The sequence below is a fragment of the Carassius carassius genome, chromosome 19, assembly GCF_963082965.1.
Source record: "Carassius carassius chromosome 19, fCarCar2.1, whole genome shotgun sequence".
In the NCBI taxonomy this organism is placed as follows: Eukaryota; Metazoa; Chordata; class Actinopteri; order Cypriniformes; family Cyprinidae; genus Carassius; species Carassius carassius.
In genome coordinates this window covers 25,581,394-25,599,631 of record NC_081773.1, presented here as the reverse complement: position 1 = coordinate 25,599,631, position 18,238 = coordinate 25,581,394, and the positions used below count along the sequence as shown (strand labels likewise).

Below are 18,238 nucleotides of genomic sequence, written 5' to 3'. Positions count from 1 at the left end.
TTGCAGTCCCCACTAATGAGCTGATGAGTTGAATCAGGTGTGATAGATGAGAGGGACATACACAATGTGCAGGGCTGGGGGTAGTCCAGGACACGTCTGAGAAACACTGATCTAATACAATAGTAATGTTTCTATATGCCACTCCAGCAAATACTAAAGAAATGCCCTGGGCACTAAGCCTTTGTATTGTATTTCAACTGAAACAGATTAAGTGTTGAATATGCATTTTAATACATGGTCTGGGCCACAAGTTCCTGTAAGCACATGGGCAATTTTTCATTAAAGAAAGATTATGTTTTATCTATAATCGCAGGGTATTTCTGTCATCTCCCACTATGCACTATGAAAGCCTGGAGGTTTTAGCAAAGCGATGATGACATATTCAGAAATCTTTTAAAGCATTTCGTAAGGGGAAGAATGCAGAAAAAGAAAAAGATGGCACAATAACTACTGTAATGCAAGTAATTAGGTAGTAGAACCGTGCATAATTTATCTAAGGTTATTTATGGGATACTGGGAATACTAGATTGTCATTAACCAGCCGCACTCAACAAACGCAATCATTTCTGAGCTTAAAAGCATGAAAAAAAAAAAATGCACAAATCACATTAGTGTTATATCATGATCTAAAGTTTCACGACTGAGAAATCTTGTGTGTTGTTGAGGCTGTTCTGTGTCTGGTAATTGGATGCATAAGTCTGGAAAGAATCTGGGTCCAATTATTTCTTTGTCATCACGCAAACAGTGTTTCTGCCTTTGGCTTTGTGGATTACCAACCATTTAATTTAGAAACTAACAGTCTATACCTGTTGAGTATGTGAACAGTAATTTAACTTGTCACTTTATATTTAATTCCTCTATATTTCAGCAGTTAATCCTTAAGAATCATAAAATTATTTTGACAGATTGACATAGCAAACATATATTATTTTATAAACTTACAGTTTATATAACAGCCTAGATGCATTGTGGTTTTTGTCCTATAGATGACCATCCATCAAACCATCCATCCATCCAGTCTTAAAACTATACAGATAAGGCCTATTACATCTTGATAAACTTTCTGTTCATACTTCGTAATTGAATTTAATAGGCAGAGTCTTCTGAGATAAATGATCACCTATTAACTCTGAAAAAGAATAATTTATGTCCATATATAAAACAAAAAGAGAACATATTTATGCTACCTTACTCACCAATGACGAATCACCCATTTAATTTCAACGCAAGACCGCATTAGTCAGACTTCATTAGACAGAAACCTCTCAGTGAATCTTCTGTAACGTCAAATCATCCCTGACCGACACTGCTGCTAATGAATGCATGGCCATAATATTATTACGGTCTCTCTCTGGTAAATGTCACTATTGTTCATAAGTGGCTTGGATAGACCTTTTTGTGTTAGTTGGAGAATTTAAAGCTGTCCTTCAGTCAGATGGGCTATTGGTGTTCTCCACGGTCCAGCAGCACTGTCCTGTGCACCAAAGAGGAGGCAATTGTGACAGCGGGAACATCCGTGCAAGGCAGTGGAGGGAAATGTTTTGTGGCTGCAAGAGCTTTGCTCTTTTCAGTGCCAAAATAGTTGTTATGCCTAACCTCTTTATGAAATCAGATTACAACTTTTTCTGGGTAAATGAGCAAATTGTAAGTGAATTTGCAATGCAGTACACCAGAGATGCTGCCATATGCAATGATGCAATACAAAGATGAACTGGTTTGTTTGCATATTGAAATAACAAATTGAAATTCAATGGCCTTGGTTATCAGCTATTGTGTCCTGGTACTTTATGCTTTTGATATTAAAGTTGACAGTTCATGAAAACATTAGACAAGCTACCCTCGAATCATAATGTACTTATAAAAATACAGTTAAAGGTAAATGGCACAGAGTACTTGTATTTGAAAAATGGTATTTGGCATACATATATTATAATCTCTCATTCATACAATAAACATATGTGTTACATTTACCAGAGAACGTCATTCTAAACATCATCACATCATTTGCCATCCTGAGGGATTCAGCTCTGGTCACTACTTGCGATTATAATCTATATCTTCAAAGCAAGCCAGACAGGCCAACAGGAGCTCCTAACACAGAAATATTACCAATGCATTCCCTGCCATCTGGGATCTAAGATTGGCCAGTAGAGTTTATCACATCAAAGATCCATTAATTCATTTTGGAAAGAAGGGTGGGACAGGTGATTGTAAATACATAGAGGAAAAAAACAGACCTCTGGAGGCAGACAGGTTGTCTGCTCCAAGCCACTGAGAAATGACAGAAAGGAAGGAGAGACTAGGTGAGGAACAAAAGAGCTAGAGATCGACACAGATACAGGCAGACAGATAGGAGTACGAAAAGGGATAGTGTTTTATAAGGGTTTCTGTTAGGACTGTCAATTTCAACATGGTAATTAAATGTGAATATAGCAAAAATAATGCAATAAAAATGCAACGTACAAAATAATGTAAAATAAAGTATATAAAGTAACTAATCTCTGATCTAAACTCAATTCTGCAGTAAGACATTTCTAACCATCAGAGCAATTCAAGCTTATAGTAGCACTTTACATTTTTATTTTCAATGATATGAAAATACAATCAACAATACATAATATTTGACTTTTAAAGACACATTTTGTCTGTTATATGTTTTCATACACACAAAAAAAGTCTTTGAATGGCTATAATTTTTTATTGTTTTCAGAAAATGATGTATGCAAAAAAGAATGGCTATTAATTAAACAATACCATGCTATTCATATGCTTACATGACATTCAAATAGTTTGACAGCCCTCTAGGTTCTGAGGTGAATTGATAGACAGAGAAAAGATAGGAAAGCAAGACAAAAACTGGTAGAAACATACCTTTTTTTCTGTTAAATGCCCGGTTCATGCTTGAAAACGCTCCTTCTCAGCTGCGATTTCCTGGAATGTGCCACCTCTACCTGGCGGGATGAGAGCACATATGGAGATTTACTTCACGGAGTCCGAGAAATAGGACTACATGTTTCAAAAACAAAATCCTGTGAATTTGCCTCTAAGGTTAAGTCTCCTATGGTGAGTTATTGCACAAAATGTTACTGGGTTCACAAGAAATAACCCCTTTTAAAAGCAAATATCTCTGCACATTTTTTTTTTATGTTGGGTGTTGGGGGGATAAACCAAAAGTACTACAACAGGAAGAAGTTAATAGTCAAAACATTTAACATTATATGTGTAAATTATGGCATTCATGCATGGTTAATGTGGTGTGTTTTCTAAAACTCAGACAGTGACAGATAAATTAAAAGTGCCGCAATACTTTTATAACATGCTAAACACAACTGAAATTGTTTCAGATTTAATGAAAATAAAACTGGGCTTATGTGGCTTTTAGTCCATGTCATTGTGGTCATCTATATCATGCATTCCTAAACATTAAAATAAACTTGGAAAAAGTGGAAAAAGTGAAAAGCTCCCTTCCTTCAATGCCATCATGAAAATGAAGCATACCGGCTATTGCACAAATAAGAGACAGAGCTGTAAATAGTATTCAAAACACCATGTTTTAATGTGAAAAACAATGTGATAAGACAGAAAACCGCACTCATTTCATTGTGTCTTTAAGCTTGACACTATAGAGAAAAAAAGGAAATAAAAAGAGAAAGATGTCCTATAGAATTTTTGTTTCGCTGCATGATAGTTCCTAAGCTTCTCCCTCTCAGCCATAGTCAAACATCAGGAGATAAGCTTAGCCAATGACTTAGAGGCTATGAAACAAAATAATCAAATGTTCCGCCCAATGGGTAGACATGTTACAATAGTACTGTCAGATCGCAAGAACTCCCCAAGGGGTCTATGCACACATTACTGATTTCCCTGATGCAGGGAAGACAAAAGCTTTTCATAGAGGCTCTTCAGACAAATATGTGCATTTCACAGTGACTTCAATATAAGTTAATCACTACTGCTGCCTGTTTGTGAATTATCAGTCTTGTTAACATGAACAAGATACAGAACAACTTTACTGGGCAAGTGGGCGGATTTATAATTGCATGTTTTCTCTGAATTTATTATGTAGACTTAATCAAGTTCATGGTAAAATGCAATGAGACCATGGGAACACTGGAGTGTTAATGCTGTACATGACAAATTTTTTATTCTTGTAATGAATAACTGAGCAAAGTTGTTCTGCAAGATTGTTGTTAAACAGTCAAGGTGAATACTGTATAAGTTGCACTCCCTTCTTTTTTGCTATACTGCAAAATTGTAGAACGGAACGGAAGAACGGAAGTCCTTATATGAGCATTTCTCCCGGAAAAGCGCGCCCGTACACACACATTGACCAAAGAAGAGCGAGACCGCGCACATCAACGCGCTTCAAAATCGTTGGCAACGCTGCATAGGATTTGTTTGAGAATGCCACCAAATAAGTGCATTTTTGGATGCGAGGGAAAGTTTACCGTGTTCAGCTTCTCCAAGAACTCAGCTTTACACGAACAGTGGATGCAGTTTGTTTTTCCGCGGCAGCCACAGAGTGTATCAAGTGCATTTGTGTGTTCTGGTCATTTGAGTGACGAATGTTTTATAAACAAGGCCCAAGTCGATGCTGGATTTGCACATCGTTTGCTATTAAAACATGGAGCCATCCCTGTGATAAAAGACCCCATTCGTGTAAGTACAATTGCATCAGATTTGTGTATTTTGTTGGAAATCAGCACATAAGTGAATATACTGTATGTTTATGGAAACAACACGAAACATCAGTATTATAGCTCTGCTCACAGCACGCCTCCAGGAGCTCGGCTTTTTACAGAAAGAATCGGAAAGCTGTATTTTTCTTTTATAAATATGATAAAACTAAAGACTTTTTGGATATATGAAGGATGCAGTACTACTCTATAGGTACTCAAGATTAACATGAGATTAGGTGAAACTGTGTATGTTATGTACCCTTTAAATATCATGGTCAAGTTAGCAATGAAAGGTTGAAAAACAGATTACGTGCTATTCCAAGAGGAAATGCTGAGCTTCATTTAGACCCTGTTGTATTAAATGCTATGTCAATATAACAATTAATTAGGGCTGCAACTAACGATTATTTTGATAATCGATTAATCTGCCGATTATTTTTACGATTAATTGATTAATCGGTTTATGTACTTATATTTTAGTTTTTTGCACCCCCCCCCCCCCCCAAGTAAATTATTAATAAAGGGTCTTTATCATTCAGCATAGATTTTTAAGAGATTTTAACCATTTTGCACTGTCATATCCTCATCAAAAATATACCTGGAGTTGTTTTATTGTGTTAGTAATCCTTTGTCGAACTCTTCTGCAATCAGAACACTGTAAACAATCCTTCGAATAAAGTGCCAATGGCATGAAACCTGAATGGAACTCACAATTTAAAGTAAAATCCATCAGAAGGTTGTGCAGACACACACAAAAAACCTGCTGTGTGAAAAAGAGCAGTGAATACTTAGAAAAAAAGTGCATTTCAAATATCTTTAAACATTTACCTCTCTCATTCAGTCATAATTAGGCTGCACGACCGAATTATGAACTGGTAAATGACAAACTGATCACAGAACATGTTTGTAAAGCTTTAAATGTTAACTGTTAAAAAGCAATGTTATCAGCTTTTACGACTAAACATTTGTAAACAACATTGTACTGGAGAATCTGCACAAATGAAAGTCTTAGGGGCCGTTCACAAATCGCGCCTAAAAATGCGTGGAAAACGCTAGGCGCACCGCTTTCTCCACCTTTCCAAAGCGCTTGTGCAGAAGCGCCCCTGAGGCGTCTGCCTTTGCTAAGCAACCATGACGTGCTCTCTCCTTGAAGACGCGGAAATTTCAGCAAAGGATAAATGGATTTGCAGCTCTAAAAATCGCTTGCAGTAGCTCTGCTACTAAATTAATTTCAAAATGGAAATCCATATACAGCTATGATCAGCTGTTCCTTCATCTTGGCTGAGCTTTAAACGTTGTTACGGGAAAGGATGAAGCTGATTGGTTAGTTCTTGTCACATGACCCGCGGTGCGCTTGCCGCATTCTGAAAAGTTGAAACGTTTTTAACTCGATGCGGTGCGGACGCACCTGGAAAAACGGGCGCGTCGCAACCGCGTCGCTTCCATTATGAACGCGCATACTGCTCGCCTACATTGGAAATAACGAACATGAGCGCGCAAAAGACGCGATATGTGAACGGCCCCTTAAACAGTTCAGTAGTGCAGAGTTTACAGGTTAATCTTCTTTTTTGAAGGCTCAAAGTAAAGTACTCCCACATCCCGCTGAATGCTGCAGAGACGCTGTTTCGGGAAGCACGTGACATAAAACGAGGACAGCTATTGGCTATTCGCTACTTCTCCTGTTGTACTGGCTGAGTAAAACCTCCGGTGGCTCATTACTGCCACACTTTGGTCACCGCAGATTTAAAACATGCACGAAATGAGCCGCTTACGGCAAATAAGTTATTTAGCAACGAATCGATGACTAAATTAGTTGACAACTATTTTAATAATCGATTTTAATCGATTAAATCGATTTGTTGTTTCAGCTCTACAATTAATACTTTGAACAAGTCCTTTCACGCAACGTCTTGCAAAACAAGCAATGCAAGCAGTGATGCCTATGATTTTTACAGTGTGTTTTCAGATGAAGGGTGTGGCGCTTCACAGGAGGGAAGCAGTAAATTATAGTTTTTTGGGATGACATCTTGGCAAAGAAGATTGTTTGAAGGTTTCATGACATTTATGTTTTCTTTAAAGCTAAACATATCATTCATGCCACTTTGTACAATGTACATGATGATGACAATATGCAAGCTGCTTACTGGTTTTAGCCAAGGCATCCGCAATAGCATGTTTTTGTCTTAAGAATTGTTTTGTCTATGACAGATGGGCCATAACACTTCTGAATTATTGCAAGAACCCTTTGAAAAGCAATCAAATTTTAGTCAGAAAATATGAATATACATACACATCAATATTTATATGCATACATGCTTTTTTATATTTTCTAATATATAATACAATAGACAATTGATTTACAAATTAAGAAAGTTTATTTAGAAAAGATGATTGATAGATTAATTCATTAAATATGTATATGTTTTATTATTAATATTTGTATTTATTATACATAATGAAATATAAAAAAGGATTTAAAAATAAAAATAAAAAATAAATTCATGAATCATTAGGAGTTCTGTCACAGTTCAGAAAACTTGCGAAAAAGGGCTGACATATATAAACAGAGTCATATTTACGGTCAACATTGCACAGGTTTCCTAACCTATTAACACATTTGCTCCACAGCTTCATAGGAAAACCGCCATGGCCATTTCAGTACAACATTCCACAGAGAGTGAAGAAAACCTCTCTGGGTACAATGCCCACTCTTTCCAGTTATTCCTCTAAGCAATATTATCTGCTGCCCAGCCACAACTGGGCAAACACCTGGCTGTACTGTCCACCTGCCTGACTGACAGCAGCTGTGTTTGTTCTCCATTTATCACTTCCTGGCTGGTCACTCTGTCCCACAGGGGAGACCCAGAGACCTTCCATTATGCTGAGCTGCAAAGTTCTGCTGATGATATTTAGTATCTTCAAAGTGAACTCCAGCTGAGGCATGTCTGAGAAAACCCAAAAGCAATTTATTACTTTTGGGTGGAGAATATACGGTCTCTCAGATTTGAGATCTGAGACTGCCTGGGTCCTTTTTGCTGGATTTAAATAAAAATATAGTTGCAAATAGCAGTTATTGGGATCCAATTGTTCATATTCCAAAACAATAGCTACTGTCAATTTACCTACACATTCCATTCAAGAATTAAGGCACTTTAAGTGAAACAGGCCATTTTGGCTCAGGCCCAGTCTGGACTACAGAGTTCTGAAGTCTGTCAAATGCAGACCAGATGAACAACTTTATTTGCAAATTGTTTTCAAAAAATGCAATATGCTGGAAACTTATACATTCAGAAACAAATGTGGGTATAAGAGACATCTAAAACATGAGAAGATAAATCCCTGAAAATAAAACGTGTCTGTCTCCATAATGTTTCATGAAATATACATTTTTTTATTTATTTATAATAGCACCAATACTCCAACTCACAACTTCTGAGATCTGGCAGATATTTAGACATTCAGGGCAAATGTCACATTTCTACCATAGTTTGTTCTGCACATTCCATTTTGGGGAAGAAAAACAAAGTGTGATAAAAATTCTGAGAATAATAATATCAGCACTTTCACACTTGCAACCTTAAAAATAGGGCTGCTCAGATCCCGATCGGCCGATCGTTATGCACATCTCGTCAGAAAATGAAGTGGATTTGCGCATCTTCTCAGTTAACAATGGATCCGTGCAGTAACAGCTGGTCTATGTGAAATCACGCACCTGAGGGAATTTACCACTGATTAGAGAACCGGCTTTACTGACGAGATGCGCATAACGATCAGCCGATCGTGATCGGAGCAGCCCTACTTAAAAATGGCTTCAGAGGACACTAAAAACATGTTTTACTCTATGCATACTTTAACATGCACTTCACATATAGCATGCAATTTAAGAATACAAACGAAATATTTCTCAAAATCACTGAATGCAGAAGCTACATCAGGATCATTTCTTGAAGAAGAAAAAACAGGTTTAAAAAGAAAAACACTGAAATGATTGGAAGTGGTGTTTCTTTGAATATTGTAATCTACTATCAAAACACTTTATTAAATGATTTTTAAAAGATTGTAGTTTTATCTAAAATGTATATTTTCAGAAATGCTTTATAAAATATTCCTTAACAATGAACTGAAAGTAAGAAGGACACCAAATGATCAGACTATTGTTCTCAATAGAATTTCTGTTATGTAAAAAAAAAACACCCTTTTCAAATGCTCAGAAAGCATGCAGTAGCTTAATACAAAAAGAAAAATGTAAACACTTGCAGTAAAAAGAGAAGAAAAAAAAGTTAAGGCCGTTCGAAGCTGATGAGCATTCCACTGATATGACCCATATCGGAGTCAACACTGCCAGCATTTACAACAAAACTATGCTTCACCACCACAACTACACTGAGAAAAACAGAATGAAATAAAACTGTCCCTTGTTTCCAACAGAACCCTATTCACTAAGTTCAAATAGCAACCATTCTAAAACAATGTTTATTAATTCAACCCTCGGCATTCCTTACATGGATCAGTTGTTATTCTCCGCTGAGCTCGGAGCCATACTCCAAACACTCCTGTCCTTTCAGTCAGACCTCGCACATAAAAAAGGCCAACATTCTTACCAATAATGAGAGGAGATTTCCGAAGCACCAGCCAGTGTCTTTTGCCAAAGACTACCAAATGAAAAAAAAACAGTGGAGAGAGCCGAAAGCTAAAAGATGGGTGAAATGTAGAGCCGGGCGACTTATTTGCTTTCACACAAGCTGGGATACTAAGGAGGAAGTTCCAGCAGAGCTTAATAGTTTTCAGCTGTGGGCCAGATGGGGTTATGTGAAGTACTAAAGTAAGAGAGGCGGTAGGTTTGCAAGCAAAACGAGGTGTCTCATGAGTGTGAGAGAACCTCAGAAAGTACAAGAGAAAAGGAGACAGGAAGAGAGAATGTCAGAAACAAGCAGTGTGTAGGGGAACAATATTTAGATTTATTTCCGCTGGAAAATTTGGCTCAGACCGGCCAATCACAAAGATGGACATTCAAATATCTGTATGATAACCACTAAACTGTACATTTGACCACTGTTCATGGCAACATTTGTTTTGTTTTCATTTTTTCATTTTTTATTTATTTATTTACCTTTTCAATAGAAGACTACACAACTGATTCCATCTTGAAACAATACTTCCAAAAGAAGTATCAGTGTTAGCAAGGCTTCTGTGTTAGTAACTCACGTAAGAAAATTAACTCACTGAAAACTTGCTGAACGCATAAAAAACAAAAGTTTCCACCGCAGAGAGAGAAAAAAAAAAAAAAACATCAACCACAAAAATTCTGGTTTATACTTCAGCCACAGAGCAACTTGAGTGCAAGACAGTGGACTTTGGCAGCTAACGGTGTCAGTCTCACTGAAATCTGACACCTATGCCTTATTCAATGTCACAAAGGTTACAGATGACCAAGACACTAGACAGACAGCAGACATGGAAATGTACAGCTCATATAGATGGTGAAAAGTACAGCCATTCTCTCTTCTCATCTCAAAGAAGAAATAGAGTGGGGTGGGGCTGTGTTACTCTTGGCATCAGCAGGTCTGCGAATATTTGTAAGGAATCTTTTCCTTTATTATCCTAAAATTTGTTTTCCTTTCCATCATCTCGCCCCCTCCTCCTTGTGTGGACAGATGTGGGGAGGGGAAAGTAATGCGTTTAAGACTTTGGCATTTTCCATTTCGTGAGGTAAAAGTACTTATTCTTTAGTTTGGACCATATGTTTTAAGAAGTGCAGTAGTAGTCATAATCTTACAAGCACCTGGTCGACATTAGCAAGAAATGTTGATTATTAAATGCATGTCTTTAGGAAATCTGATGTCACTTTCAGATGGGCAAAGGAAAAACACAAACATAAGCAACATCAACAAAGTGACCTGAAACTACGAATAATGAATCTAAAAACACACAAATCTGATACAAAATGGTCCACTGTTAATTTGGTGAATCAATTCCAAACTCTTACTCGACTATTAATATACGCTACCATTGCCACAAAAAAACAAAACAAACAAAAAATAAATTCATTGTGCACTCCAGACAAACAGTTTTTGTTATCAACCCATTTCACCAGTAGGCAGTGACAATTAGCTGTCTTTATGAGTGAGTCAGTGAATCATTCACTCAACCAATTCTTTAAAAAAAAACTGAATCATTAGTGTTACTTGGACATCTGAAATGCTATGCCTTTGTTTGAAATGGTTTACATTGGTAAACTGTATCATTTGGTCTAAAATGTAATTTTAGTATAAAATACAAAAACGATACATTTTTAAATAGCTTGCCCAAACACGCTAACTCAAATGTGAAACAGAGACTGAGAGAGTTTATGTATGTAGATACATTGACTCCGTGACTTGCAGAAGATGAAAAGAAACAGAGTGGGTGAGGAGATCTTGGCTGGGAGAAAGAGGAGCACAATCTTGTTAAGGTCGGAAGTTAGGTGAAGTAAAAGTCTTTGAATTTCTATTTTTGCTTTACCCCAGTCTTCTCTTGCCAAGAATGAACTTGCATCTGTATCTGATCATGGCACAAAAAAAAAGTTTTCAAAAAGCGCCACGATTCCAAAATTCCTAGTGAGCTGCCTACGTAGGGAGCATTTTAAGGCACTGACAAGTTCACTGACTTGTTTTTGAGGGGGCACCAGTGGTAATTCTGGCTCAGTTGGTTCTCACTTGTCTGCTTATATTTAATGGCAAAATAATTTGAGCACTATTTGCCTAAAGCATTTCAAATCAGCCACTTGTGACATTCAAGTGGTTTTCTTCATTAATTGGGATAAAAAGGTCTTGATGAGCTATAATTAGAAGAACACTTCAAGACAAACCATACCATCAACTAATAGCACAAAACAAAGGTCGAGCAACAGAGCATTTTTCAATAGTTCAGCTGTTGACATTTCTCTCTTCAAGAAGCAGAAGCAACCAACGCAGAAACAATTACAATAAATAGATCAGCGCTTGTTGTTATACAATATTTTAGGTGAAATGAGCTAAGAAAAGATGGTCTACACTTTTAAAAAATTTAAGGTTTAAGTTAGTTCACCAGAATTTATTCAGAACAGCTCCTACTTGATTCCAGAGTCTACTTGATGTCCCTTGATATATGTTTCTATAATGACTAGTGCTACCTCACATAAAGAGAAAACTAAAAATGACAAAGAAACAATGAATAAATCATTTAAGAAGTTCAGAGCCATTTTGCTACAGAAACGTTTGAACGTTTGCTTCATACTGTAATTAGAGGATATCTATAGATGAATATCAAACTGCACGTGAGTAATCCCAACCCCACAAATGCAAGTTCCAAAAGTTAACATTTTGCCACAGCTAATAATAAAAAGAAAAAAAGAACATTTACTGTATATATATTTCTTACCTGCTATTTGTTTTTGGTTTTAAAAAAAACAGTGAAGGTGTTTTGTTTTCTCTTGCAGCACTTCTTTCTCTCTGTGAAACCGCATCTCTCAAAAAAAAAAGTACATGCATGGAGATCTTACAATTCAATTAAAAAACTGTTTATTAAATTGCAGTTCCAATTTTTACTTTTATTTGGCACTTAAATGTGTTACTTTTGTATCCTGCTTCAGGAATAAAGTCATGGCCAAAAGTTTTGGCAGTGACATAAAAGCTATGTGCAAAAGCTATGCTCAGTGCTAGATGAGCTAGAGTGTTTATGTTTACACAGAAGTATTACTGTAGGGGTCATTTGGACTATTTTTTCCCAACATCCCCAAGTCACTCACCTAAACCAACAAACCATGGCTTTCTAGAGTAACCACATGATGATCTTTTAGCAAAAGCCTCAGCTGCACTTCAAGACAGAACGTGTTTACAGCCACCAGTGGATCTTGAGCAGGAAATGTAGGATTCGGTCTCAATGATACACATACAAATTGTCGCAGCTGAGAGCTGAGAAAATTGAGCTGACCTAGCTGTCCATTTTGACTATAGCTATTGGAAATGAAGTCCTTATCCATTCAATTCAGATAGAACACAGTCAATACAGTATATATGTTTGCTTTAAATGGCTGACACTAATGTAGACTTTTAAAGTCGCCTGTGTTTCTATATGCAACATGCAGACAGGAGATAGAAGGAAGAGAAAAAGTACTAAAGTACTATATTTAATTGATTATACTTGAGAAATTATACAGTACTTAGATACACTGATTAGCCTATAGTTTATAGAATATAGTTTTGAACAGAAGCAATGATACATAAAATTGACACTAAAGACATTTAAATGTTCCCCAAAAAAAATCTTTTTTGAATAAATGTTAATTTGAATTTTATTTCAAATAATCCTGAAAAATCATGGTTTTGTTTGAACTATTTCTTGGGCATCAAATCAATGATTTCTGACAAGACTTCAGCTTGGCAACCATGGGAATAAATTACATTTATAAAAATATAAAGATTTGTTTTTACCATATATTTAGTCATATTTCACAAAAAATACTTTACTGTATTTTTAATCACTAAAATTTAGACTTAGTAAGCATTTGAGACCTCTTTAAAATTCTTATACACATTTATATTGCACAGTTAATTATATACTAAATTTCAGTTAAAAAAAAAAAAATTATATATATATATATATTTTTTTTTTTACATCAGAAAAAAAACTGAATGTTTCCTCTATCCAACATACAGCCTGACAGCCCTCAAAATGTAGCCGCTCACAACCTATGGTTACCTCTCTCTGCCCTGCAAGGTCACATAACCTGCTCCATCAGTGAGAGAATCAGAGACTCCTGCTCTATATCTTTAAAAACTGAATTACAGCCAGCTCACTCTGTCATAGCCAATGTACCCATGGCTACAGAGCCAATGGATCATGATCAAGTGAACCTAGAGCACTGAAAAACCCACCAATGTCTAACCCTCTTTATCCCTTACACACACCTCTGTCTAGACCACAGATGGGAATATGCAGCATTTCACTTTCAAACATTTAACACTAATGAGAGGGATATAGATCTGTAAACACTGCACTGAGGACACCTAATTGCCAATTAGAGTTAGTTTGCAGTGGAACTAACTGAAGTTACTCTGCAAACATGAGAAGGACCTTTCAACAAATGAAATGCCATTTTTGATTTTCTCTGTGGGCATCTGATTTATTATAGACCATTGCCTTTCTTAAATCGATGTTACTTTTATGCATATTTATAGGTGAAACTGACACTGGTAAAGACGATATCAGTGTCAAAATTGGAAGTCTTGAGTGTCAATGACAGTGGAGTTGGCAGATATAGGTCAAAACTTTTGTTATTTTGAAGAAGAGAAGAATGACTCACATTTCCTATGGGACAAATATGCAGAACATGATGAACTTCAGATTCCATGTCTCTGAAACAACCCAAAAAACATAAAATCAAACAATTCTACAACAAGTTCTACTGCTACTGTCCTAACCACCACGGACAAGACCTAGAAAAATGGTGAAACTTTGCATCACTTCAGCAAAGTAATGAAAAATAACTTATTAATGCAACAAAGTAGCTCTAAAACAACACCACTTGAGACACATGTAAAAGAAAAACAAATTTTGCGGCCGTTGTGCAGACAAACACTGCCAACTACAAACTAGCTCAGTGTTCATCCCAAAGGGACCCGAAAAAGAAAAGTCACAGGCAAAGAGGATCAGAAGAATCTGGTTCCAAGTGGTCATAAGACACACCGAATAAGATGGACTCTACACTTTTTCAGTTCCGAAAAGAAAAATTACAGTTGTAGTGCTTGACGAAGACAATAAAACAGTATTCTAAAGAAATCCAACCAGATCGAACTGAAAATGTTCAATCCTTCACCAAGCAATGTGAAGCCAAATAGTTCTGGGCCTAGACAGGTCTCATCTAAGCAAGATCATAATCATCTGTAAGTCAACAAATAATTTATTTGATAGAATGCAGCATGATTGGAAACCATAGGAGGTAAAGATGCTGTGTGTGATGCAGTCAAAAAATACATTACCACAAAGAACTCAAAAGATTTCATCAGCTAATAAAGCGTGAGATGGGATTTTGTGGTCTTGAGAGCAAAGCAGGCTTCTTGCTCCCCTTCTGAGAAAAAAATTTCCATATATTTTTCCCATTAATGATTCACAACTCTCCGTAGAACTTAGTCAGCAACAAGTGCCACTGTACTCTAGACGAAAAGCACCACATTGCTTTATGCAAACAGGAAATTAGATCTGCTGCTGATGATTCTGTTAAAACACTTGAAGGTAGTCAACATTCAGATTTAGAATGCATTTGAATAGAAGAAGTTAGAACCCTTTTTTTGCTTCCACACATTTCAATACTCGGAACATTCTCCTCAGGAATTGCACCAATACAAATTTTTTTTTTTTTTTGGGTAAACATTTTCCCTAGACAGACTGTACTGGCCAATTACAGCAAACCTAGTCTTAAATTTAGCATCACCCCAAATATTAAGGAAAAAACACTGTGTACCTGCAGTGAGAACCCAGAGGAATATGAAAAGGCCATTTTGACTTCCTGCCCACAGAAACCCAACATTCTCCCCACATCTGGTGAAACCATACACATTCACCTCAGATGCAGAAAAACCTCCAGGCAGGGGGCAGAAAGTTTTATGCATGGTCAACATCAGATACAACCATTAACAGAAGTTAGCTGAGATGTGACCTTAAAGGAACAGTCCACTATTTTTGAAAATAGGCTCATTTTCCAACTCTATAAAGTTAAACAGTTGAGTTTTACAGTTTTCTAATCCATTCAGCAGATCTCCGGGTCTGGCGGTAGGACTTTTAGCTGCAGCTTAGCATAGATAATTGAATCGGATTATAACATTAGCATCTCGCTCAAAAATGACCAAAATGTTTTGATATTTTTCCTATTTAAAACTTAACTCTTCTGTAGTTACATTGTGAAAGTTCCTTGATTATTATGCCGGAATAAGAGTATCGTTCATAGCCATATCAGCCTAGAAAATCGCAACTTCTCATTTTCCCTCGGTCTTAGCACACAATGTAACTACAGAAAAGTCAAATTTTAAATAGGAAAAATGGAAACTCTTTGGTCATTTTTGAGTGAGATGCCACTGGTCTAATCAGATTCAATGATCTATGCTAAGCTAAGCTAAAAGTGCTACCGCCAGACCAGAGATCAGCTGAATGGATTCGAAAACGGTAAAATCCAACTGTTTAACTCTAGGGGAGTTGGAAAATTTGTTTATTTTCAAAAATAGTGGAGTGTTCGTGAAGCTATTCTACTTCACAAAGACAGCAGAAGTTGTCATTGTTTTGATTTGTGAAGATAACTGTTAAGGTCAACCAAAGTTCTAAATATAAAATATGTGCATGTAATTTATTTAAAAGATGATTAGGTCAGGTCAGTATAAATACAAGGCCACTGGGATAAAGACGAGTAAGTAAACTGTCAGCAAAATGAAAAGGAGTTTCTGTGTAAATCATTTACAAGTCCTTCTTAAATGGACACTGTTTTGCACCAAAAAAAATGTTTTGCTAAGGCCTGTATGAAAAATGTATGAAAAAGCTTGTTCAGATAAGACAAAAAGGTGCAAAAACCGAAAGGAGTGAAGGCTGTGAGTATTAATCAGGCACAAGCCCTCACTATGACACAGGTGCCACCCTGAGGACTGTTTCTGATAGATTGATCTTTCTGCTGTCATCAGCAAAAAAAGGCCCACAGGATATGACAGACATTTTGTCTTCATTTGCTTCCCATGAAGTAGTTTGAGGTCGTCACAAACACACCAGTAGAATGTTCAAGAGCTTTTTAATACTACTTGATGTCAGCACATCAAAATTTCTATACTTAAGGAGGGGAGGGAAATGTGAATGACATTTAGGACAGAGGGAAATTGTCCCCCAGTCCTTTTCAATGGACAAGGCTTCTTGCAAACACTGAAAGGAAACTAATGGATTCAGTGAATGATGGACTAGCAACATGCTTCTTTTAAAACCAGTGATGTGAAGACCTGCCAAACATGCACCATGCTTGGAAAAAGAGTTTAAAAAAAATGGGCAAAGGGTTTGTCAGCATCCTCCATAATTTTACAAGGTTTTAAATGGAAAACATGTCCTTAGAACAGCATTCTGAGTCTAAAGGGATGCTGGATGAAGTAAAGCCCTTTAACCCTACTAAGTGCTCCAAGCCACATTTCCGCTCAGCCTCAATGCCAATGTTCTGCCATGGGCAGATAAGAGCCTCAAAACCAAGCACAGAAACCGCAACATAATGTATTTTGGGAGCTGTTGGAGACAAGCTTCCAAGAACCAGACACGGCCTTTCCATCTATTAAACCAGTTACAAATGCTCATTAAAACAAGGTCAGCAAAGCCAAACAATCATCCCCCACTGGGCTACCTTAAGGAGCACAATATGGATGATTCTGACTGTAGAAGGAAACAAATCAGCCTGAACCTTAATATTCCAAGAGGCCCTACTCCATTATTGTTCTTTTTAGGCCAAAGCTAATAAGTCTAGAGTGCTGAGAAACAGGGAGGATAGAAACAGAGGTAGGGGCTACATTACTGCCTGACTCAGTTAGAATAATTGATTTCATGTGTCAACTGAGTCAAGTTAAGTTGAGCAGTATTTCCAAGGAAGCAGAATGGAATTATTCAGGTTCCAACACTGAACTGCAGACAGGGAGTCCTCTGGATGAAAATTCCACAGGCACACAGACAGAGGGAATTCACGTTATCGATTATACCTTACGTAAATTTCAGTATTTCAACTAGATGACTTTACCACAACCAAGATAAAAAGGGAATTCTTTCAGTAAATACATTGCATTACATAATGAACACCAAAAATGAATTTAGAATTAATGGCCACATAAATAAAATAAATAAATAAATATAGTAGTTTTAGTTGATTTATCCATTTTGAAGCAAAGTATCTACAAGACAAGTTGTATCCCTAAAAGGCAGCATTTTTTTCCAGAAATTGTATTTTTAATCTAGAATTTATATACAAATGGTTGTTTTGCTGCACCCTTGATGCAAGTGGCATTCATAAATTACCTGGCTTAGAAAAAAAAAATTCCACAGTGTACAAAACAGGAAATAACTCAATATGAGGTCTATATTGGTTCCAGAGTATATTTGAATAGCACAAAAAAGGAAATAATATAGTATGAGGTCTCTACTGATGAGCCTAAATGGACTTCAGCAGTATGTCAGTCTGCTTGTTAACAGCAGGGCATTCAGTGAAAACAAGAAAGAAGCATTCAGCTTCATTTTGCAATGATTTCAAAACTACACCCACCTCTATAAACAGAAAGCATGCAAAATTAACAGTAAACACTAAGCAAGAACAGGCTATATTCTCAAAAACTATTGGTGATTGAGCCATTCAAACTGAGAAGCCATTTAAATGCATCTATCAATCACTGTCTGCAGTCCTCCCTCCATTCCTTTTGATGTGAGCAGAACATTATCCAACTAGAAAATAGGTCTATTATTAATCATAGGCTTATAAAGTTTAAACTAAAGCGATTTCTCACATATAGTGGACTGGCGGCCCAATATATTAACTGGTG

General features: G+C 36.6%; 1 protein-coding gene across 12 annotated transcripts in view; it reads right to left on the bottom strand.

The window, feature by feature from the left end:
* Nucleotides 1-18,238, bottom strand: part of LOC132095465 (PTB domain-containing engulfment adapter protein 1) — a 177,913-nt gene that overhangs the window by 10,442 nt on the left and 149,233 nt on the right. For 7 of the 12 annotated variants that reach the window (XM_059500488.1, XM_059500493.1, XM_059500484.1 and 4 more), the window contains one exon: nucleotides 2,872-2,951. In XM_059500488.1, the coding sequence (XP_059356471.1) occupies nucleotides 2,872-2,899 (28 nt within the window). In that variant the 5' untranslated portion in view covers nucleotides 2,900-2,951. Of the gene's footprint in view, nucleotides 1-2,871; nucleotides 2,952-9,181; nucleotides 9,238-9,280; nucleotides 9,462-18,238 lie in introns of those variants that run through there. The other 5 variants (XM_059500486.1, XM_059500487.1, XM_059500490.1 and 2 more) reach the window with 5 other exon arrangements.